General features: G+C 32.8%; 1 protein-coding gene across 1 annotated transcript in view; it reads right to left on the bottom strand.

The window, feature by feature from the left end:
* LOC127839975 (slit homolog 3 protein-like) overlaps positions 1 to 26,010 on the bottom strand; it is a 56,841-nt gene that overhangs the window by 7,760 nt on the left and 23,071 nt on the right. Inside the window, exons 6-8 of the mRNA XM_052368365.1 lie at positions 12,204 to 12,379; positions 1,088 to 1,201; positions 572 to 685 (exon numbers count right to left, since the gene is read on the bottom strand). Coding sequence (XP_052224325.1) covers positions 572 to 685; positions 1,088 to 1,201; positions 12,204 to 12,379 — 404 coding nt within the window. The remainder of the gene's footprint in view (positions 1 to 571; positions 686 to 1,087; positions 1,202 to 12,203; positions 12,380 to 26,010) is intronic.

Genomic DNA, 26,010 nt, shown 5'->3' with positions numbered 1-26,010 from the left:
CTATTACTACTACTACTACTACTACTTCTACTACTACTACTGCTACTACTACTACTACTACTACTACTACTACTACTACTACTACTACTACTACTACTACTACTACTACTACTACTAATAATAATAATAATAATAATTATAATACTAGGTGCTATGATATCTACATATGTATATATTCGAACGATAAATACATGTTTGTATATCTAAAATCTACTTTGAGATTAAATAGTTAAGGTCACGGTGTAACACTGCGGACCACGGGAGACGAATGCCTGCTGTGTTTTTTGCCGAAGTAGATTTCGTCCGTAATGAATATTGACTAAGAGATGTACTGTAATGTATTTCTTTATTTAAAACCAAATAGCTTTAATAATTTTATAAGAAAAATATTTAGCTGTGAAATGACAGTACCATTCGCAAACCAATTGCTTAGAAATGAAAATATATAATAATTATAAATAATGACACTCGTGTACAGGTTGATTATCCAAAGGCTTTGTAATATATTGTAAAAAATAGCTGAACTGGAATGCAACAAGTATGCTTATTTTCAAGCGTGTTATAGCCATACCATGATCACAGTTGTTGCCGTACCAGCCCGGTGAGCATGTGCATGAGTACGCGTTTTGAAGATTGTTGCACGTGGCACCGTTCTTACACGGGACAGGTGCGCATTCGTTTATATCTGAAATAACGCTTTTATTTATTTTCTTCCTATTTGACAAAGGGCAAGAATATTATTTAAGCAAAACTTGTCTAAAGGCTTTGTACTTTTTGAACACGTTAAACAGAGGGACGACGTGGAGCATGTAGGTATCAAGTGTATTTGTCTTGACTTTACATTATTTACCGATACACGATACTCATTATTGAACGAATATATTAACGTGTAAAAAAATGAATACAATTGAATACAATTGAATACAATTCGCAATGCCATTGATCAGCCATGACACTATCTAATAATAATAAATTAGGCCATTTATTTACAGATTAAATTTGAAATAGCTTTTCTACACCTTGTCAAAGGAAATTAGCTAAAATGGAAAGCACCAATTATGTTCAAATAAGATATGTATAGTCCTACCCTCATCACAGTCGTTGCCTTGCCAGCCCGATGAGCAAGTGCAAGTATAGGTGTAATAAAGATTAGTGCACGTGGCGTCGTTCTTACACGGCGCATGAGTACACTCGTTTATATCTGAAATATACAAACACCAAACATTTGTGTACGTTCATTAAATCAGTATATAAGAACAATGTATGAATTATGAAGTTAAAATAGAAACTGCTCAATATTCATATTTTACATATTGGCGGTTTTTTTTTTCTTTACACACGTAATACACGAATATATACAATTTAGTTGAATGCGGAGAAGATTGTAAGTGTATTATTAACAAATATAGAGTCAGTGGAAAGAAAAACAACATCACTTAAGTATTTTACATGCCCGTACCATTTCATTACCTTACAGACCTGGAATTGTAAAACTGAAATTGCGGATATTTGTGTCAATTGTAAAACACAAGTATGATCAAGCTGCACAGGATACAGGATGGTTTACCCAAGCGGCGAGGCAAACGCGCATACATGTGTGTGTGTTGCGGGCAGTTGCAGACTGTCATATTACGTGTCGGTAATGTTCAAGTTCTAATGAGATGTGTGGGGTCAATGAAAACGATTATGGTTACTAGTGGTGTGGAAGAGCTGGTTGAGTAAACCGTCTCTAAATTCTTAAATGGGAAAAAATATTCACAGAATGTACAGACATTAAGAATACTGACAAGCTTTATTTGGTTGCAAATAAATGCCAACTAAACTGCTACTACTTGTTTATCTCAGATCTTCTTCCACACTAATGCCCATATGCAAGGTATTTACTTAACATAATAGTCACACATGTCATGATCTAGTAATTCATCTTAACAAACTAGCTTCTGTTAGTCGTGCGTATAAATTGTGCGTTAACTGTTTGATTACGAAAGTATTCCTTATAATTATGTATCTTTGAGCAGAATGAATAGGTGATTGATCGCTGCACTTGGTTTCAGTTAAGTTGATGTGACCGTTTTTCTTTGTCGCTACACAAACTAAAAAAACGCGCAATTGTCATCTATTATATTAGTTCAATGGGAAAAATTCGTGAAAATGTAGAAGACAACATTTTAAAGGTAGAGCATTTCATGAGACATGTTCTAGGGATATGGAATGCCATATGGAGCGACATGTTCAAAGAAACAACTATTATGCGAAATCGCCATGGTAACTGCACACCTTGTGCACTGAAACACCCAAGTTATTTGTTACAAAGGATCATAAAACAGACATATATATCATGGTCATAATCAATCGAACTGACTTTAACACAACCCATGCAGAAGCTGACGTCATTATGATAAGGCAAATAAATTATGCTGTAGAAACAAAACACATTGGCATTCATGTGATAGCTGATGATACAGGCATGTTTGTTTTGTTGTTTCATTTTTATTTTTTTTCTAACTCTAGTTATTGATCATCATGGAATCACAAGTTATGGAAAGAGTGGTTGTAGAAATTCGCGAAATTGTTTTAAAGCAGAGACATTTCGCGACCGACTTGGTCCCTATGCACTTTATTTCTGAAAGCGACACTTTAGCTGAATATTTTGTTTAAGAAAGGGGATAGTTGCTAAGATGCTGAACGCATGCAACTTTGAACGGACTATAGGGCGATATTGCAGCTAGGACTTGTGAATGAATCGGTCAGGTTTGTCTCCGCATGGTAAGGAAAGCCCGATTCAGAGGAAATGTCTTGTTCAAGAAAACACATTCAGGACGCCATGGTAAGCAAGGTGGGTAGGACTGTGCAATCACTAGCAAATCGGCCTCAGAAGCATGTTATGTAAATGGGAACACGCGATAGATGCAGACCCCATGATCTGAATCCATGCAATTACTGTTGGCGAACGTACGAGGCATCAAACATTATATATCCAATAACAGTATCATCAATTGTTGCTTCAGATCCAAACAATGCACTTATCATGATCTAATTTGGTTGTAAAAGCAATTGCCTATTTTCAACACTTCGGTGGTCATGTTATAAAGCGCGGAACCCTGTGCTATCTTATCAAAAGGTCCTGTTTGCCATAAAACAATCCGGCAAAAAGCAGACACAACACGACTGTTAAACTACTTACGTTGTTTATAAGAAAAAGTTATTACATACTTTTAGTGTATATTGTAATGCATTCGTTGGTATAAATGACAAAATATGTTAAATGAACAAACTTCAGCACAATAACATCAGTGTATGCTCGACTGCGTACAGCATAAGATAAACTGGTTATCATACTACTTTATACATGTTTGATAGCGGTGACCTGAAATTGACCTTAGTGAACAAAGGTAAAATAATACGTATTATGGTATTTCAATTGATAAATACTTTGCTTTATGGCATTACATCGGTATATTTTCATTAAAAAATATATATATTCCAAGAATGTGCATTATACAAAGATATAATCTGTATCGAATGGTAAGGATAAAGGTGAATTTTTTTACTATACTATGCCAATGCTTTATTGAAATTCATAATATAAGACACTTATAAAACACAATTATTATTAAAATGTGCTACTGCATTTGTAGTAAATGTGGATGCTTATTATTATCCATTTTAACATGATCAGAGTTTTAGCAGCAATTTTTAAGCAGCATTCTTGATTCTGGCAGCAATTCTTAACGCTATCTTTATCCTTTTGTTTAAATAGTTTAATTCTTTATACATGTTTAACATGTTTAACTGTAGCAAAATAACATTATAATACATAAAATAATGCATTTCTATACGTTCAACCAGATAAGACTGAAAAGGACCGCAATATTGGACGCCATTTTGAATATATAAAACCCTCATTTATGCCAGCCAGGCAGCATTTGGATTCTTCATCACAAACATGTCCCCTAACATTTACTATACACTGCAATGACATGGCTATAGAAAAATGACTACTGTTCTGCCGGATTATAGTAAAATGAGCTGTTTGAAATTTATTCGCACTTTTGTGTAACTGGGAATTGTATTTAAATGCTAACATTAGTGTAATAGAGTGTTAATATAATTTTGTTCCGAGATAACTTATGATCTTGTAAAACGCAAATGCTATGTATAGATACAACTACAGGTCTTTACTCATACAGGTAAAAATTATATAATACACAATCTTTAAATGTCACTCCATATTGCGAGTTAAACACAAAGATATAATACCATCAATCAAATCATTACCAATATTGACGATAGACATACAATAGCCATTTCCGAAAGTATAAGTTGGGTATAATTTATCTTAAGATTTGATAAATTTTTTGACAAACGATGGAGACAGCGGTATTATTTACATGTATTTTATAGTAAAATGATGTGCGTGCGTGTGGTTTTGTTCTCGGTTAATTACAACTCAACAATAATTTAAATGTAAACTGAATTTAACGTTAACATTTTTTTTAAATTTGCCGACAGTAAAAGCAAATCATAGCAAACACGCATTTGTCTGCATGTAAGCTCCTCATTTGGTAGTTCACGCTTCACGCTTCTTTACAATAATGATGGCACACAAGAGTCATCACCTTACATTTAAATTTGTCTACAGAAACATCCTTCTAATTACACTATATGGCATTATTACATGGATATCCAAATATGCATTGTTTACTATTGCCACACATTCATACATTACAACAAAGGTGGAAAACTAGCATACATAATTTCAGTACTTGATTCAATAGAATTTATGTATTAGGGTAAATGAGCCCGATTCTTTAAAACATCATCGTTATAAAGAAAATGCACAGATGAACAGATTGCATTAGCTATCGGTATTAGCCCATATAAGCCTGTGCATTATTCACAGGCTTATCTAGGACGAAACTTCACATTTATGCAGTAAACCAGGTTTTGCAAGCGACCCGCTCTCTAATTTTGAAAACTCTACTTCGATGTCTGGCCCGAGTAAATTGCTTAACTGGAACACCATTTACAATAAACCAACAAATCTTAAACGAAAAATATTAGGTAAACCCCAGGTGATGTTAACAAAAATCCATTGTTATTCCATCCCATTAATTTTATCTATTGGCAAAGTGACAGCTACTGAAATTGCAAAAAAATATTTCATTTAAATCATGACTAGGCTCCAGGACGGTGATTCTTTTGTGTGCGTGTAGAGTTGTTTAACAATTTTACAAAAAATGTACTCCATTGTGGGACACCAGGTGTACAAGGCAACCATAAATGTATAGGAATAAATGTTTACTCACGTACTCATGATCGATAGTTGAATAAAACTGTTGTTTTGTATATGTACAGCGTTCTTGATTTTCTTAACAATTGTGAACTACCTTATTTCGTTTGTATGTTATTGTTATATATTTTGAATTATAGAGCATAAACCTACGCTATTTAGTTGATAGCACAATTAATGCAAATCCTCAGTTAGGTACTGTCAGAGACAAACACATACAAAAGTTTGAACGTGGCTTTATTAAAGGGATCTTTTCACGCTTTGGTAAATTGACAAAATTGAAAAAAGTTGTTTCAGATTCGCAAATTTTCGTTTTAGTTATGATATTTGTGAGGAAACAGTAATACTGAACATTAACCATGCTCTAATATAGCCATTATATGCATCTTATGACGATTTTAAAACCTAAAAATTATAAAGCGTTGCAACGCGAAACGATTGAATAATTTGGAGAGTTCTGTTTTTGTCCGTTAAATTTTGTGAAACTACGAAGATTGCTTATATTAGGTATAAAATATATCTTGTATGTGTAATCGGCGGAATAGCTCAGTAGGCTAGAGCGTTTTTACTTCAGGACTCTGGCAGGACTCCAGGGGTCACTGGTTCGAAACCTGGTCCGGGCAATGTTCTTTTCCTTTTTGTAATTTTATTCTTGATTTTTTACTGGAGCCTTTACGATCCAATGTTTACATTTATCGATATAAAGCATTTAATGAATAAGTTAAAAAATGCCAAAATCTGTGAAAAGGCCCCTTTAATAGCAAATCTACATTGTAATCAGTAAGTTTATTTAAAAAAAATCAAATGCTTATATAAGTGGCTAAAATTGGTAGTTTAAGTAATTAACGATGTAATGTTATAAGCTAGGTTATCATTCAATTTGAAGTCCATAAATGAATCTGATAGAATACACTTTATTCCAGACAAAAAGCAATGTATTTTTTTCATATGTGTACACGGGTCTCATATAGTTTACTCCAAGTTCACATCTAACTGCTGGATGACAATACAGACATAAAAGTAAAATCAAATAATATAACGTTTGCATTAATTTACTGTATGACCTGTTCATTTTCATTCGGTCTAAACATCAACAAAACTGTCAACATTTCTGTGCCGTTTTAGCATTACTTCATAATCTAAAACATCTCTAGAGGAACTCATGCAACACAAGTATGTTCATATCATTGATATTGCTCTGACAAGCATCATACCAACAAGCGTAATGAAATCGTATGTTATGTGGTCATTTGTACTTGAATACTAATAAGTTTAATCCTATGACAAATTGTTACTTTTATTTACCAATAACAAAGACAACAACAAAGTGGTTCATATGATTCTATGAAAATCTGCCACAAAATCGCTTTTTATTAAATGCATGTGTGTATTTATTTGAATCCTTTTTACATTACATGAACATTTTATAATATTATATTATTTAGCAAAATTGTATACGATACGATTATATAGTTGTACTAATACAATTCTAATTTACCGTTTTGAACGAGCCGATCAACAAGTCAATGTGAGTAATGCAGTGGTGTACAAAATAAATACCATTATTTGACAGAAGGCTGTTTCATATTTATTATTATAAAATAAATGTATATTATAATATGTATGTTATCTACATTATTTACATTTTATAAACACAACAACCCTCAAATTGTGAAGGCAGTTTTGTGTGCGCGAGAATGCGCAATCGTTCACGTAATTTAATGTCATAAGAAGATCATGGTTTGTACAGAATAAAGCCCAACAAGATTATTTAGAAATATCAAGCATTAGAGATCCTGATAAAGCAAATCTGCAATAAGTCTAGTTTCGACTCGATTTACAATAAATTTGAAGCAATAGCACCCAATACAGCATAATAGTGTACGGTCACGTAATACGAAAGTTGATAGCTGACGGGATAAAATAAAAAAGGCATTTAATGACACTTATATACTTTTTTTCCCCTAAAAACAACGAACGCAAAAAGCTCAGTTCAATTTGGTATACGGGTAATTAAATCATGAACATATAATGGAAAGGTTGATTTTGTTGTTAATATTACAGTGTTAACTATTTGTCATTTTGGAATATTTGTGTGATGTATTGATATAATTTATATTCAAACTCACACGACAGAAAATGCATCTAAATAGCATAAAATCACGGTGATAAACCTTGCTAATAGAACATCAAGATATATGTTATTTCAGGTCACGGGAATCTATATATCCAGATAAATGATGGGTGACACTTTGAAGTTGCTACTTTTTAACAAACTATGGAGAGATCTCTAAACGTTGTCGTCAAGTGATCATGTTGTATGTGCCCAGAATATTTCACTGCATGTTTATGTTTTCATTTTCGGTCTACATAGACGCATGTGGTTGGAAAAATGTAACACTTATAAATCGTCAAACATATTAATTGTGAAAGTTAAGCATGTTCACCCAAGTAACATTTGATGTAATTCTACACATGTATGTTTTGTGATTAATTATGGGTCAATATTGAGGTTCAACTACATGCACCGTTAAAACCAGCTTAATTTCTTATGCTTTGGTTTGACATCCCAAGGTGGTTACCCCAGCTTTTGATCATGTTTACGTTCATAGTATTTTTTCTGTTAATTTAGGCGATTGGTTACTTGTCATAAATAAATGATTACCTTATGGCTAGAAGCATTATGACGTGATACTGTTTTTGAAGTTGCATTATTCTTAATGCTGAACACAGCTAGGCTTTTACGGAATTGCATAGAACCCTGCAAGCCTAGAGTTCCACCTGCCTCATTGGCCCCCCACTTTGCCCTTGTTCATTTTTGATCACTTAATTATACATGAAATTTCATTTGAATAGTCAGTAAATTAATTTGCTATCAAAGTGAACCTGTTTCATTAATATAAGTTATGCTGTTGTGAATGAAAATGCATATACATGAATATGACATATTTAAAAAAACATATGCAATAATGAAGACATTATACATGGATAATACATTATTTCAATATTCAATACCACGCCCACTAGAAAAGGAGTCAAAAAGGAGTCATAACTTGATTGCGCAAATATTTGCATACAATTATATAATATACTAACGTTTACTTTTACGCATTTGATGTGCTGCGGTACAGATACATATGGCAAGCCTATCCGTTATATTATTCTAAGCCTTTCCTGATATATTACAAAAAGATCAGGCAGTAACCTGTTTTTCTGTTTATCATACCTCTACGTCCCCAATTTTAAAGAAATAATGAAAAAATCGGTAAAAAGCTGCAGTTTTAGCGGGAAAGACTATTACTTTTGTCGTTTGCTGTGTTAATAATGACGACATGAGCACGCGTGCTTAATATTTGTAAAAAAATATTGTTGATGTTTGTGTTGCATTTTGTGTTTAAAATGTATTACATCTTGGTATCAAATTGTTTGTTTTGTTGAATCTGATTCGAGTTTACTAAACATGATTACTCTATAGTTGATCCCGAGTAATATGAACATCCCCCACACATGACTGATATAAGAACTTCCGGTTGATCATGATATAACAAATATATCAGACAACGTTACATTAAGCAGATATCTATGCGGTGGTATGATAAATAATAATGAAATTTCAGCACAATACGAATGTAATATACTCCAGAAACATTAAGCTGAAATAGTTCTGTAAGTATGTAAATCGCATACAGATTTAACACATTCATGTCAGTATTTGATAACCGAAAAACAATGTCTTTTAAATGTACATGGAACAGTGACTCTTTTCAAATACTATGGTTTACATCAACAACCGAAAGTAGGCGAAACGGGAACTTCAGGTATTGAATATTTGAGGCTATATGTATTGCCTTAGTCTCTTATGTTTACAGGCAAAACAATTTGGGCACTCGATATAATTGAATAATAATGACAATAAGTGTACATTTAAAAAAAAAGACTTGAACAGTTATATAGCACACATCTAGCCAGAAGCTTATCCTATAAATGAATTACACCACTTTGTATATGTCTGGAAATTTCCACGGAATAGCATTAGAAAGGTGTTCAATGTACTGTAAACAATCAACAAGAAATACATCTTACTCACAATTTTTTACAGGATTTATGCTTTACAAGTCAACTTTGGGTCACTAACCTCTGTTTAACATATGTGCAAAAGATGAGTTTGTAGATTAATTAAGTTTGAAAATGGGCTCGAATTTACAACCCTCCGGTTGTGAAGCTAGTGTGCCTCCACTTCATTCGTAAACCAGCTCAGGCTTTTACACATTGCACACAAGTGTGAGGAGGATTTAGTACCATCACAGCTAGGGCTTTTAGTTACTTTTAAAGAATTAAATTTTGCAAAATGTGTGACAGCATAACGCTAAGTTTTGTTCGGATAATATCATCAAGCAAGAGAGTGATGGGTCCTAAGGCGCACAACTTAAACCCTAAGGAACTAAACTACTCTGACAAAGTTCTTTAGTATACATATATATATATATATATATATATATATATATATATATATATATATATATAATAAAAGTAAAAACACGTGTCTGGGATTTTAAATATATATTGATTTAGCCAACGCGTTTCGCATAGCTCATCAGGGCATAATACAATATATTACAACGTCAAAATGTCATGGAGATAACGTCATATCAATTATGACGTCATAACGTCAATAAATATTAAATGAAATTTAATTTAGGTTTAAATACATGTATAAAATGTTGTTCTTTTGCTAACCTAGCTGAAATATTGTTCGAAAATAGCTTATAAAATGGAAATATTTTAAATTTTGGTTCATTATGTGAACATTCATCTAAATGTTTACTTAAAGGCATCTGTCTTGTTGAGGGGTCTCGCATTTGTTGTTTATGGACAGATCGCCTATTTCTAAGTTTATCGCCAGTTTGACCTATATAATATTGTTTGCATCCATTGCATAATAATACATAAATCACATTTTGTATATCACATGACATATTAGTTTTTATTTTGAACATTTTGCCATTAAAATCAAAAGAATTCCCTTCAATAATATAACCACACAGGGCGCATCTAGAATCATTACATTTGGATACTCTTGGTTCTTGAGATGAAAAGTAAGATTTGGTTAACAGACGTTTTAAATTAGGTGGCTGTCGCTTACATTTTATTATCTTCTGATTTGAAATTATTTTATTCATAACCGGGTCTGTTTGTAAAATGTCAATGTTGTTTTTTAATACGCCAAACAGTTCTTTATTTTTTGGATTTTGTGTTGAAATAAATAAAAAATATCCAGATTCGGTTAATGAAAGGTTTTCGCAACGGTTTATAAAAGAAGGCATAAAAATAATACTTGAAAATAATAACTTCAATTTTGATGATAAGTACTACAACCAATCTAAAGGGACTGCAATGGGTACTAAATTCGCGCCAACATACGCTACATTGGTAGTGGGATTTTTAGAACAAAAACTATATGCAAGAATTGGATCAATTTATAATGATGAATTTCTTTCTTTTATAAAAACCTTTTGGAAAAGATTTCTAGACGATTGCTTTATTTTCTGGACAAAATTTCCCCATGAACTTCAAAACTTTTATACTATTTTAAACAACTTACATTCGGATATCAAGTTTACAATGCAAACAAGCACACCCGAGTTACCATTTCTTGATATATTGATTATAAAAAACAATACTGAAATTAATACTGATATATATTACAAAGAAACTGATTCTAAACAATATCTTAATTTTACCTCGTGTCATAATAAACACACAAAGATAAATATTCCTTTCACTTTAGCGAAACGGATCTGCACCATAGTTTCGAATGATAAACTTAAACTAAAACGTTTAAATGAACTTAAGCATTCACTTATTCAAAGAAAATATCCACAATCTATTATAAATACAGGTATTAAAAAAGCACTTTCCATCCCTAAACATGAATTACTTTCAAAATCAACACAAAAAGACAAGAGTAATATAATTCCATTTATTTCAACACAAAAATCCAAAAAATAAAGAACTGTTTGGCGTATTAAAAAACAACATTGACATTTTACAAACAGACCCGGTTATGAATAAAATAATTTCAAATCAGAAGATAATAAAATGTAAGCGACAGCCACCTAATTTAAAACGTCTGTTAACCAAATCTTACTTTTCATCTCAAGAACCAAGAGTATCCAAATGTAATGATTCTAGATGCGCCCTGTGTGGTTATATTATTGAAGGGAATTCTTTTGATTTTAATGGCAAAATGTTCAAAATAAAAACTAATATGTCATGTGATATACAAAATGTGATTTATGTATTATTATGCAATGGATGCAAACAATATTATATAGGTCAAACTGGCGATAAACTTAGAAATAGGCGATCTGTCCATGAACAACAAATGCGAGACCCCTCAACAAGACAGATGCCTTTAAGTAAACATTTAGATGAATGTTCACATAATGAACCAAAATTTAAAATATTTCCATTTTATAAGCTATTTTCGAACAATATTTCAGCTAGGTTAGCAAAAGAACAACATTTTATACATGTATTTAAACCTAAATTAAATTTCATTTAATATTTATTGACGTTATGACGTCATAATTGATATGACGTTATCTCCATGACATTTTGACGTTGTAATATATTGTATTATGCCCTGATGAGCTATGCGAAACGCGTTGGCTAAATCAATATATATTTAAAATCCCAGACACGTGTTTTTACTTTTATTATATAATATTCACAATCTGGATTATTACATTTTACTTATATAACTATATATATATATATATTCAATGTATTGGCTCATAAGAACAGATCTACGCACGATATACGAAGGCGACGCATGACAAAAAAGCTCACCATGTACACAAAATGCTCAAATGAGCGTGTGACTTTAATGTTAATACAATGAACATACCGTGCGTGCTGCAGTTGATATCCGCTTGGGAGACGTTCCTTATGTTAAGCCCCTTCAGGTGCGCGGGCTCACTACACACAGCGTCGTATACTCTGACATTGGACTTGCCGGCCTGAAATGTCTTAATGAGCCATCGCAGCTGGCAGTCGCAGACGAGCGGATTCTTTCTGAGATAACTGGCAAGACAATATATTTAAATAAAAAAGTGTTAAACTGTTACCTAGACCTTTAAAAAATAACAATTGAATTTGTAAGAAAACAATTGTTTGTGACTGTTTTTAGCTTCGTTGTTGGAACTTTACAATCACTTGACAAAAACTAAATGATTGTTTAACTCATGAAATAATTGTTGGTTTATTATCGGTATAATAAGTATTAACTGCGTGTCCTTTTTTTACCAAACAATAAACGGAAATGTTGAACCATTGTAAAAGTGACACCAAATGGCGCCCTGTGATTAAACATTAAATTCAAACAAGTGAACACATTTCAAAGGTTTTCCGGGTGGATAAACAGAACATCAAGCGATCCTCAACTAAATAAAAGATTTTGCTACATATGTGAAAAGCACTGCAATGTTATTATCATCTTTATAGATGAGATTAGTGTATGAATATAAAGAAATGTTAAACAATAAACTATTTTAATGGTTACATACTTCATTAATGTATAAACCATGCGATTGTTTTTTTTTGCTTTTGTCTGTTCCATTTAAAAACCTTCCATTCTAAATATGATAATATAGTAAAACAATAGGAAATATATACTCGATGTATTCGTGTAAATTGCGTTAGTGCTTATGTTTCTGTTTAAAACTATTAGTTTATTCAGGAATACAATTGGAAAATGAACTGTTTTCTAACTTAAGGTAGAACTATTTGGTTTAATGATATTATCCAGAAAAGTTGGTGGAATATTTTGGGTGGACTTTGTAATTTGTATTTCGAAAAACAAACAGATCTTCAAATATCAATGTACTGATTTTATTTTATTTCAGTACATTGATGATTGTATTTAATACTGTTTCCATTCTATACATGTAAATAACAATTTTCGTAAAATATAGTTTCACAAAAGTATGCTCTATCAAATGTGTTTTTTATTTTCTGTAGCACATGAATTAAATAAAAAGTATCACACGTTATCTAGTTATAACATGCTATAACTGTTTTGATTTGCATTACGTATTATCTGTATCTGAAGAGTTCTAGTACTGCTTGAAATCACAATCGCACCGGTTACATAAAATAGTATTTTCATACAGTTTTTTTGGCCTTACGTCAATTTAATAATGTTCTCTTTGTAGTACACGCGCTGATAATTAAACACACACCGTAAACGATTGGGACTTTGTTTAAAAAAAAACACTAAATAATTGAATACCAGATGATTTATAAATAATATAGTTGTATACCGAAGCCTGTCTCGTCAAGATTGTTGGTACATTATTTTGCACATATAATTGTATTTATATGATTTACACTGAAGCACATCCAATTACACGTTCTGAATACATAACGACACTACTCAAAATACGTTTAAGGTTTTAACCCTTGCAATTCGGCACTTCGATTTTCTATTATTTCGTCGCGTATTCCCTAGGTGTATGGTATTATGCATTAAAATGAACGTTAAAGAAAAACAATTACCGTACACATAAGTTGTCTTAAACATTCCAAGTTTTTTTTTCATTTTTTCGGAACCATTAATAAAAACATACACTATAATGATAATAAATAATGAACAAGTAAGACTGTTTGGGTTTATATGTATTCACACATTCATTAGTTACTGTAATGCATTTTAATAGTAAATACGACGTAACAAGCCGAATAAAGACGGTCATCCACAAACGTGTCGTTATCGCCATCTTAAAACCAGAAACCATATCAATATCTAGTAACAAATCATGTAGTTTTTGTATTCGGGAAAAGGAACCATTTTTGAACGTGTACATTTACTATAATTTATCCGTGGTTGAAAATATAATATTTTTGTCGCAAACTTGTGTTGCATAAACTTATCTGTCCCGTAATACCCAATATCACTCAATTCACATTGCTCACTTAAGCTATGCTATTCAAAATGACCTTGTTTTTACATCGAAAGAGTCAATCATAAAAACAATTGTTTGAATAATGATTGGAAACGTATATTATATAAGCATCTCAAAGTTTAAGAAATATTATGTTTACCTACGCACATCAGGATGAAATAAGTCAACTAAATCGTGTTATTTTAAATAGGTTTGTCCTAACTTAACACCGAATAAACAAGACTATTGCCAAGCAATATATGGCCTCCACCGGTGAAACTCGACCATTTTCAGCAATATTTCTAGTCTATTCGTTGACATAGCAACCATAATTCTGGACGGAGAAACAAAATGAAATGACATGCATAATCACAATATTTCTATCTATCTATGTTTCAAGTTTCATGAAACAAATTTAAGAACTTTTTAAGCTATCACAGGATCCATTATTGTAAGCAATATTTCTAGTTTATTTGTCACAATTATTGACGTAGAAATAATATGAAATGACGTGCATAATCTCCATTATGATATTGCCATCTATCAACGTTTGAAGTTTCATGAAAAATATAAAGAACTTTTAAAGTTATCGCAGGATCCAGAAAAGTGTGACGGACTGACAGACTGACTGACAGACTGACTGACAGACACACAGAGCGCAAACCATAAATCACCTCCGGTTTCACCGGTAGGGGACACTAAAGCGACTTGCTAATACTTTTTGTATGTAAAAAAAATAATGAAATGTATTTACAAACGACAATTTAATTTTGTAATAGTCTAAAGTCATTTTACTACAAAACTTTAAAAAGAAATTCGATTTCGGGATTCGAGCCCTAAAACGTCTTAGGAGATAAACAATGTCTACATAACAGAGGCCTTTCAGTGAAAATTTTGCTTACTTGTGTAGACGTCTACACCGATTCATGGAACATAGTCGGACTACGATAATTTATGAAATAAGGCGAAATGAAAAACAGTTATTTACAGTTTTAGACATGTACTAAACAAATGGTTAAACAACAGACGGACCGATCGAATTATCAATAATTTTACCCATTTTAATAAATACTATGGTATACACACCTATGTGTTACTTTATTTTAAGCTAAATTATGGAATACAATATGTAAGTGTTTGTACAAATGACCATTCATTTTCAAAATATTGGTGAATCGTAAAACAATTTAACACACATTTTAAAAGAACTTCAAAAACAGATTCCATGGTAAAAAACTGTACCACCTTACTATGATGATCATACAACATGAGAAAATCATATCACATATATGTATTCTATCATATAACTTCTCATATATATTTATGTAAGCAACAGTTTTTTATCGCGGCTAAAAAATGAATAATGATTTTTTCTTATTCAAACCGAATAAAGAACTGGGTTTTCAAACTATACGAATTGTTTAACATGTACAGATGTACAGACAGTACCCAACAATATATTTCAATGTTTACTGTATTTGTATATCAAAATATTTGTATGTAACATTTCCATTAAAGTGTACCTATTCATAATATTGTTTATATAACTTATTCAAACTAAATAAGCAAATGTATTTTCTCCCTTAAGGAATGATTTATTGTGTGCAGCACTGCTCGACATCACTACAACAATCACATTAATCAACTTATAAAGAAATTTCGTTTTCGTGAGATAATTAGGGACACAAAATTTGCCGTATGCATTATTCGAACCGTTTAACGAACTGATAATTGATAACTAAAACAATAACATGACGTGACATATACCAATCATAATCCATTTCTTTCACATGTTATACACTGTGCTAAATAGCTATAGATACCATTTACTATCAAAATAAGTGTAATAAGTCATTTCTTTATTTATAAGAAACTGGAATTTTCTGCTAAGAAAATATTTTCATAGACGAAACTGTAACTTCTTGTAAATCATTTTACATGTAAGTGTGGTAAAGAATAAACATTCCAAGTACTTCTAATCATTTGTGTATCCTGGTTCTTCTTGCAGCATTAATGAAAAATAATGTTGAATATGCCGTATTTCTTATTGTAGCAAAACGAGGATTGCCTTTGTTCTGAACTTAAATAATAATTGAACGTGTATAAAACGTTACTTCAGAAGTAGAACAGTGTATGGTGTAAATATATTAAAACATGCATTACAACATATTGATTGCTTTATGGAATGATTGACGTATTGATTTATTAATTTATTGATTTATTGATGTATTAATTTATTGATTTACCGATGTATTGATTTATTGATTGTCAATTGTCCAGTTCATTAGTCGCCACTGTATGAGGAACGAGAAACCAGATCATCATTTTGTATTCAAACCGAATACTATAACGTATTATAAAAAGTATCGTAAAACGATTGCGACGACGACAATGATGATGGTGATGATGATGATGATGATAATATGAATGATGATGACGATGATGATGATATCATCCCGGCAGTCCAAGATGCCTACGCAATGGAAACAGATAACAATCCAGTATCAGCAGATATTGTACCAGTAACAACAGAAGAAAAATCCGTTCAACATATAAAGGACTGATCGATGGCGACCAAACAATGATCAATGTCATTTCAGTAACCACGCATGAATTGCAAAGAGCCACAGAGGGCCCAGTAGTATTGGCAGATGCAATCCTTAAATGTACAGAGGGGTGTGAGGACCGATTTGATAGTGAGAGCGATGGAAGTTTTAAAGATACTAACTTTACAGGCAAAATTGCAATAAATTAATCATCCGATGACTCTGATACTTTTTGCATAACTCACAACTCATGGTAGATCCTCGAATATTCCTTATGACAAGCAAGCCTTGCCAACCAGTACTCCAAGATAGGAATAATTGCCTTTTTACAAGTGCTCAGTTCTGATGTCAGTTTTCGCGAAATAAGCAAGATCGTTCGTGTATCAGGGTGATAGATGCAATGACATCCATCTCATGAAAATAAAGAGAACATACATCTTCATTAAGCAAACATAAGGTAATCAGGTTCGACAAAATACGCTGCATTTTTTGCAAATCTCTAAACTTCTGTATATTAACAACACAATCCCATTTCGTGATGAATGTCGACACTGAACTTTAAACGATATAGATGAGTCATTTGTACAGCAAGTCCAACTTGAAGTGGTGCAATGACAGCTGGTTGACGAGCTGCTTAAAGAACAGCATGTCCAATTGCCGCAACATCGTGTCTTGCGTTGTTACCATAGAATAATGTATCCAGTAGTTAACAAAGACTAGTCAGAGGGAATGATTGAGCTGACCTAAGCTAAAAAGTCTTATTTATCAGATACGGGTTCGTCAAAGTAATAACCTCAGGCTTAATATCACTTTTGATTAATCTTGAAGTTTAAATGATAGCGCGTTTCTCTGACTCTTCATGTAATTCCCTACACTTTTGCTTGTAACATGATCTCAATATTTGCGCTTTTGCTCCTTCATCGTTACAATATCGTCCAAACCTTATCCTTCGAGAAAATTAACGTGTCATTGAAGCGTGTTTAAAGATGCTTTTTTAAACTGTAATTGTCATATTTTTCCGAATCAGGATTGCAAAGGTACCCTTTCATTATTTATCTCAAAGACGTAAAAATTGGTTGTTTCTCAGTGTGTTATTATAGGTAATAACACGTCTTCTGAAATGCTTGGTAATAATCTTCATCTTTAGGACGATCAGATTTTCAGCGTTTGATATAGGAAATATTTTGAAAATATAATGGAAAAGATAAAAATGATCGAAAATGTCCACTACATGAAACACGATACAACTTCATCTGTTGCATGTAAATCTCGTAAATAGTATTCAATCCGGCCCTTTACAGAAAGTCTGCACATCATCTGAACGGGATTCACACACCTAAAAAAGTTTCCAAAAATTGATTCAGTACGTGCCCAGCTAAAATGCCATTTGTCCAATTCAACCTTACAACCGAATAGATCGCAGTCTGCATGATTTTCAAAACTTCATCTTGATTGCCTTGAATTTGTTTTTGTACATAACTTAAACTATGCTTTGTAACATAATTTGTTTATGACGCTTGAGCGTTATAAAACAATATTGTATGTAATGTTTTACTGGAGATAAATTTTCAAAGCAAAACATTAACAACTACTTAATATACAATTAGGGCATACTAAGTAACACATTTGAGTCAATTGCTATGCACTTGTGTTCTATGTGTTAGCGGTCATTTGGGCGCCATGCTGGATTTTTCTCTCTTAGGTCATACACTAACATATTTTTTACTATCTTAATTTTTTCTTTGCTCCCTTGAAACAGAACTATAGACACCAATATAGCGAAATGTAAGTGGATAGTCACATAGTTATCTTCATAAATACGTTTTGGCTGCCACCATGGACGCAATCTTAAAAAAAACCGGTGATGCGATTTTGGTAAACTGTTGATATGTTATAAAGGATATTATTCTCTACAATGATCAGTTAAAATACGATTACCTTTTGTAGCAATTCGTTTTGTGGTGGGTGTATGGTGTTTCATATATTGACTCGACTAATAGCTGTTAAACGTACAGTGACAATGTTTCTGTTACAATATTCCCAAACAAGAGTTTACACTGGGGGCTGACGAGGTCAAAGCGTAGTCCGTTTCGCTACGACGTCGAGTATATGTTTTACTACGAAAACATTGTTTAAATACACATGACATCGAGAACGGATAAGTCGAAAATTGTGTTTAAAACATGTAAGATTATGATTTTGTAATAACAAAACTCTGAATTTAAGCACAATGTCATTTCATAGGTCTGTTACATCAAATTATAATCCAAGATGTGTCTGGTTTATGCGGTTAAACATGAAATAGACCGCTGATTTATCAAACCGAAGTCAAGTTTCACTTTAAAAAAATGCAATTAAGGTTTACAACTGTGTTTAATTGACACAATTTTACAATTTCCATATTGATCTATGTATTGTTAAGCCACTGGGGTGTTTAGAAATGTGTAGGGTGACCCAGTTATCAGAAATAAAGGCTACATATTATTATAAGGCATGATCATGTCTCTGACAGCATACGTATATGCCTCGCTACGACAACGCTTTTGCGTGCATGCGTTTCTCACAGAAGACGTATTGGTCATCTCTCAAAGGCAAAATAAAGAAGAAAAAAAATTAATACAGAGTCATGGAGTGGCTTGATGTTTCCTTTGAGACTGAGGTAGTAACAACGGCACAACATGATCCGAAGCGCACAGTCGACATGGTAATGCACATTATTATGATATAATTACATTCACGACAAGGCCAAAGGAAACGATTAAAATCGAAAATCCATATATAAGATGACAGTTGAGAGTCGAGAACCTAATGTCGTCGGTCTCAATAAAAATGACGCATCTTCACCTTTTGACAATCCCTTATACGTTCATTTTGATAGAGACCGACGATAGGTTTTCAGCATACGGTACTCTTTATCAAATGACATTCGATTCTCGGTATTCCCAACTCGCTTATCTCGAAACTCTGCTTATGTCAAAGTAAATCCCATGTTCCAACTTCGATCATTATTTATCTCATACGGATTTTGATTTTTACATTGTATATATCAAAGCGATTTTCTTGAAAATCGGTAATCGTCAACTAATTTTGAGGTGAATTTCATGTTCGTATACATGATTGTACCTGTAAAATCCACACCTGTAACAGCCGTAAGGTGTGGAAAGTAGGACCCCAATGGCACAAATCCGCAATTGCATAATCAATATATTGTTGTAAAGTTGTGGCAGTGGGTTTCTGTCACAGGTTATTGTTAACTGCGTACATGACGGCCGGTAAATTTACTTCGTGTTACAATGCGGTTAAGGCCCAGTCTCACTATGATGCCGGCGGAGCCCCAGTGCGTGATCAGGCATCTACCGGGATGAACCGGGGCCCTACCGGGATGAACCGGTGCTCCACAGGGATAAACCGTGGACGACCGGGGACAACCGGTGCTCCACCGGGAAAGTATTAAAATGTTTAATACCTCCGGGATGAACCGGGAGTCACCGGGTAGGACCGGCAACGACCTGCGTGGCACCTGGAACAACCGGGACTGTACCGGGAACAACCGGGACGGCACCTTAGCTCCACCGGGGCCCAAAACCACCCCGGCAGAGCTACGGCAACGCCCCGGTGAATGCCGGCAGAGTCCCTTTATAGCTACGTTACATAAGTAAACCGGTGCTCTGACGGTACCGTCCCGGTTGTTCCCGATGCAGTCCCGGTTGTTTCCAGTGCCAAGCCGGTTATTGCCGGTCCTTCCCGGTAACTCCTGGTTCATCCCGGAGGTATTAAACATTTGAATACTTTCCCGGTGGAGCCCCGGTTGTCCCCGGTTAAACCGGGGCGTTGCCGCAGCTCTGCCGGGGTCTGATGCCGGTATAACCCCGGTGAGTGCCGGCGTAGTGACGGTATACCGGGGCTCTGCCGGGACTCTGCAGGCTTTCACCGGGTTCAACCTTTTCGTTTGGATGTTCATGCGCACAGTGAAGCACGGCATCTTTTGCACTGGGAAATGGCAGTCTGCAGTAACTGAAAACTGCATGTGATATGTCCAGAAATGGATACAGAAACTTCGTTGAGCAACCTATACATTATATTTGTACTTCGTTGCGCAACCAATACATACTCTGTGCGAAACCTTTACATAAAACGACTTGTAATTTCCTTCGAAACAAAGAATTTGCATAATTAAAATATATGTTCGTAACCTGTTTTGTACTTTAAAATGTGTAATATACACTGAATCGAAGTAAAATGTAGTTTTATTTAATTTAAGTTACCGTAATAGGCTATTTTAACAGAATAACCACCTTATGCATTGCTTCAAATCAAAATATTTCGATTTTAGCTCAAAATAAACTTAAAGGTTGCAACTACGCGCATTTGTTATTAGTTTGTTATTGAAAATAAGTACCTACCATTACTGGATGTTCCGTTCTCTAATCCATAAACACCAGAAAATATGGAACTCGCCTGATTAAGTAGTGTATTTACACCATGTTTTCGTAGTAAAACATATACCCGACGTCGTAGCGAAACGGACTACGCTTTGACCTCGTCAGCCCCCAGTGGTTTATCCAGGATAATACAAGCATGCATAGTAAAACGTCAGCTATCACGCTGGTGAAGTCACATGCCGTCAAAATTCGTAACGTTACTTTTAATCGGAAGTGAACATGTTTGACATTTAACTTGCTTTATCAAAGGCGAAATCGACTTAGTCATTCTTGAAAACTTATTGGGAATCGAATTAACATTTCATGGAATATTGACAGAAGTAAAAAATGCGTTAGGCAGCAACGCCGAAAAATATAGACAGTTATGAGATACGCAACATTTCAAGTAAATTAATTTTAGAACCGACATAACAAAAAATATGCATATATATTTTGAGCTAACTTAACAGACAAACACAAAAAATTTCTTTTACTGAAAAAAAGACAAAAACGAAAGCGAAAATTACGCAAAAAATGGCACAACAGTACAAAAGTTTGTTATTTATCCATTTGCATGTTTTTTTAATGATCTTAAATCACATTAAAATATACTGAATGCATATGATACATGACCTTCATGTAATAATAGGTGACATTTTATAATTGTAAATCACAGATCTGGTTGGACAGTAAATCTTGAAATTACCCAACATTGTTGTACCAACAAAATACTGACATTCTTTTGAATACCTTACCTTATACGCCAAATCACACAGTTATATATGCATGTAATTGACCAATTTATAGAAGAAAAAAAACAATTGTATTATGCAAGTGTAATTATATACTTAACCTGGCGAGTCTGCGCATAAAGGTACATAAAGGGCGATATAACAGGTCATTTTTAAAATGTTATATAGAGGATATTTGTTGGATTCATTGGAAAATCGATTTTAATTCAAGAGTGAACAAAGATAATAATATTTTTCATTTTTTTACTTGTATGCTTTTTTGTCACCGTATGTTTATATTGTAAAAAAGTTCAATTGGATAATTTCGCTGGAAGTAACAAAAATGACGTCATTTCACAGTAAAACAGTGAAAAATATCGAAAACTTTCACTGTTATTTTTCATTATTTGAAACAGTGAAATATCAGTTTTATTTCACTGATATTTCTCTATAAGCCACCTGAAAGCATAAAATAAATATATTTATTACATGCTCATCGTGTAATTTCAATGTCTAAACAAAACCCTATTTACACATTGATATATAATAAATGTAATCTTGTTAAACAATTAATGTCTTGAAAAAAAAACGTTATTGTGACGTAGAAATAGATGTTGATCAAATACTTTTAAATGACCTTTATTTAAATGGCCGAGCAAATCTACGTCACAGAAACATGTGTACACAGATTTCCATCTTTTTTTATTTAAAAAGGCAAAGTTTAAAAGCAAACAATCATTATCCAGAAACAGCTTTCCTTAAGATCATAAACTTGCTGATTGATTGCTGTATCTACAACATATAATCCAGCTTTATCCCTGGATCATTGAAAAACACCATCACAAGTTTTCATAAACCCTAAATCACCTAAATAAAAGAGTCACGTGCATTTAGTGTCCTTTACATAGTTGATTAATGAGAATATGCTATTATGAATATGTCTTATTCAGTCGTACAATTCAAAACTTACTTTAACTATAAATTAGTTTGGTAGTCAATTTATGATTCCAAATTTGATTAAACCGATTTATTTTCGCTCAATTGCATCGAACGCCGCAGGCTTATTGAAACGATTTCGAGTCCAATTTTGGTAGATTCAGTACTCAGTGTATTTTGGGGATCTAAAGAACCTTCCCACAATGGTGATCGAACCAATGGCCTGCCTATTGCTACACATACAATATATCCAGTACCTATTTCACAGTTTTGGTTTCATTATTCGCCTTTACTGTAAATACTTTTCAGAAACTCAGACACGCGCTATTGTAAGCAGAAAGCATTTTTTGGTGTTTTATAAATTGCCAGCTAACCTTTAGTCACTGGTTTTATAGTCAGTAACAATTTGAAGAAAAATTTTACCACAATGATAATAGCAAATATCAGCCAAATGATATTATTGTTGTATTTTTGCCACTTAATTTAATATCGTCTAAAATAATAATCGAATGTTTATATTTAATAATTTTCAAAATTAACAATAAAACGCTAAATATACATAGGTTACACGCAAAGGATGTTGCGCTTGTTATCCCATTTGCAAACCTGTAAAGTGCAGCATTTAAATTGTGCCTTTTTCGTTTATTTAATTATTTATTAAGCTCTGTGAATGAGATACCATTTTGGTCTCGACTTACACTCAATAAGCTACTGCTAAAAATTATTTCTTCAACACCTAAGTTAACAACCAATTCCTAGTTGAAGAAACAATATGTTTACCTACACAAATCAGGATGAAATAAGTCACCTATTTTTTTTAATTTTCAATAGTTTTTTCATGACGTAAACCAGCGTAAATAAAGGGACTTTCCTCAACTTTTTGTGTTAACAATAAAAAAAATGAATATAGAATGTATTTATCAACAAAATTGTTATATTGGAGTAGTTCACTATAATTATAATATAAAATTTCATGGTGCCTCTAGGTATCATGATCTTTTTAAACAAATAAGTATTTTATCAGTCAAGTGCAACCGCGCCTTTGAACGGTTAGAAAAATGTCGGATCACTTTAGGGGACTTTATATAACAAACGCGCGGTTGCACTTGACTGAAAAATAATTATTTGTTTTAAAAGATTATGATACCTATAAAAAAAACTCTCACGAATGAGCGGACTCTCCACTTTATCCCATTAAAATTGGTGAACTATTTAAAAAGACATCATTACAAAAGTTAACTGGGTCGCGCTTTATTCTCCAAACACAGATAATAAAAAGTCACGTGGTAGAGGCACCGTGAATTTGAGACAAATGTGTTTCGATTTCGGGATTCGAACTAAGGACCTCTGATGATCAAAATCACGCTTTATCTCTATACCACATAGGCTTTTTATTTAACCCTTTGCGTATAATTTTGTTGTTCAAAACCCATTTATGTAAATTCTCGTACAGACGGTCATTTACAAAATAAAACGAAATGATACGAATTTATGTACAGTTCAAGATCTTTACTAAACATATGTGTGAAAGATACGGATGCCTCAACATTATTATTTCATCTCTTGAACATTAACAAAAATAACAAACTTTAACACGGTAAGTAATGTATTTTAACTTAAGGTTCATTTCTCTTTAAGTTTAAAAAATGTGAAATAGATTTATGTGCCACACACAAAACCGAAAGACAAAAAGAAGGACAGATGGAATGAACAGAAGTATCAATAATTTTACTCATTGTACTAAAAAACATGGTGTAAACGTCTATTTGTTCCTTCATTCTAAGCACAATTGTGAAATATTTGTTTATTATTTAGTATTGTCCAATGCAATTTAAATACATTTCGTTTTCAAGATACCGGTATATCTAAAAACATTTTGACCAGCGTTTTTTTCATAAGAACTTCAAAAAGTAATCTTGTACAAGATTGTACCACGAAACTGTGATACTTCTGAACGTGTGGTTAATATATCAAACATATTTATTGATCAAATAACTACTTATATATATATATATATATATATATATATATATATATATATATATATATATATATATATATATATATATATATATATATATATATATATATATATATATATATATATATATATATATATATATATATATATATATATATATATATATATATAAATTACAGTTCCTTTATCGCGGCTGGAAAAGGGAAAACGAATTGGTTAATTATTTCATATTCAAACCCGGTAAAGAACTGGCGTTTTCAATTTAAAGGTATTGTTTAACATGCAAACACTATACCAAAAAACTGTAAAAGTAGTGTTACATGAGTGTTTACATCAATATATGTTTATGTCACATTTCCATTAAATTGTACCTATTCATACTTTTGTTCCTTACTGCTTATTTAAAACCAAATACGCAACTTGCATTTCCTCACTAAAGTTATGACTTCTAATGAACCACACTTTTCAACATAACTATAACAATCATTAGACATGAAGTTATTTTGTTAAAACAAGTATACGATTGCACTTAATTTCATTTTTTAATAATCTGGAAATCAATGTTTTTTCGTGATTGAATAAGGAGCAAGAAAACAATTCCTTATTCAATATTCAATCCATATAAAGAAATGACATTTGCAGTCAACTTTCAAATTTATCTGTCTTAAATACTTATTTAATAAATATTGAATGGCCTGCCTAACTATCAAAAATATTTACTTAGACAAAACTGCAACCCCTTGTAAATCATTTAACATGTAAGTGTGCTAAACAATGTTCCAAAATAATTATAATCATGTGTTTATCCAGTTCTTTTTTGCAGCAGAATAAAATGAACAATGACTTTGTATGTATTATTCGTTAGGATGTCTGTTAGCGTGCCTGCCTGGCGTCAACCCGTACGTCCGTCATTCCGTACGTCCGTCTGTATGTCTGTCTGTTTGTCTGTATGTCTGTCTGTCTGCGTGCCTGCATGGCGTCATTCCGTCCCTCCGTCCGTTCGTCCTTCCGTCCGTCCGCCTGTATGTCTGTCTGTTTGTCTGTATGTGTGCGTGTCTGTGTGTCTGTGTGTCTGTGTGTCTGTGTTTGTATGTCTGTCTGTGTGTGTGTGTGTCTGTATGTATGTTTTTCTGTCCGTCGGTCTGTGTATGTGTCTG

Source organism: Dreissena polymorpha, chromosome 7, assembly GCF_020536995.1.
Source record: "Dreissena polymorpha isolate Duluth1 chromosome 7, UMN_Dpol_1.0, whole genome shotgun sequence".
NCBI classification, from domain to species: Eukaryota; Metazoa; Mollusca; class Bivalvia; order Myida; family Dreissenidae; genus Dreissena; species Dreissena polymorpha.
This window is presented reverse-complemented; position numbering and strand designations above follow the sequence as displayed.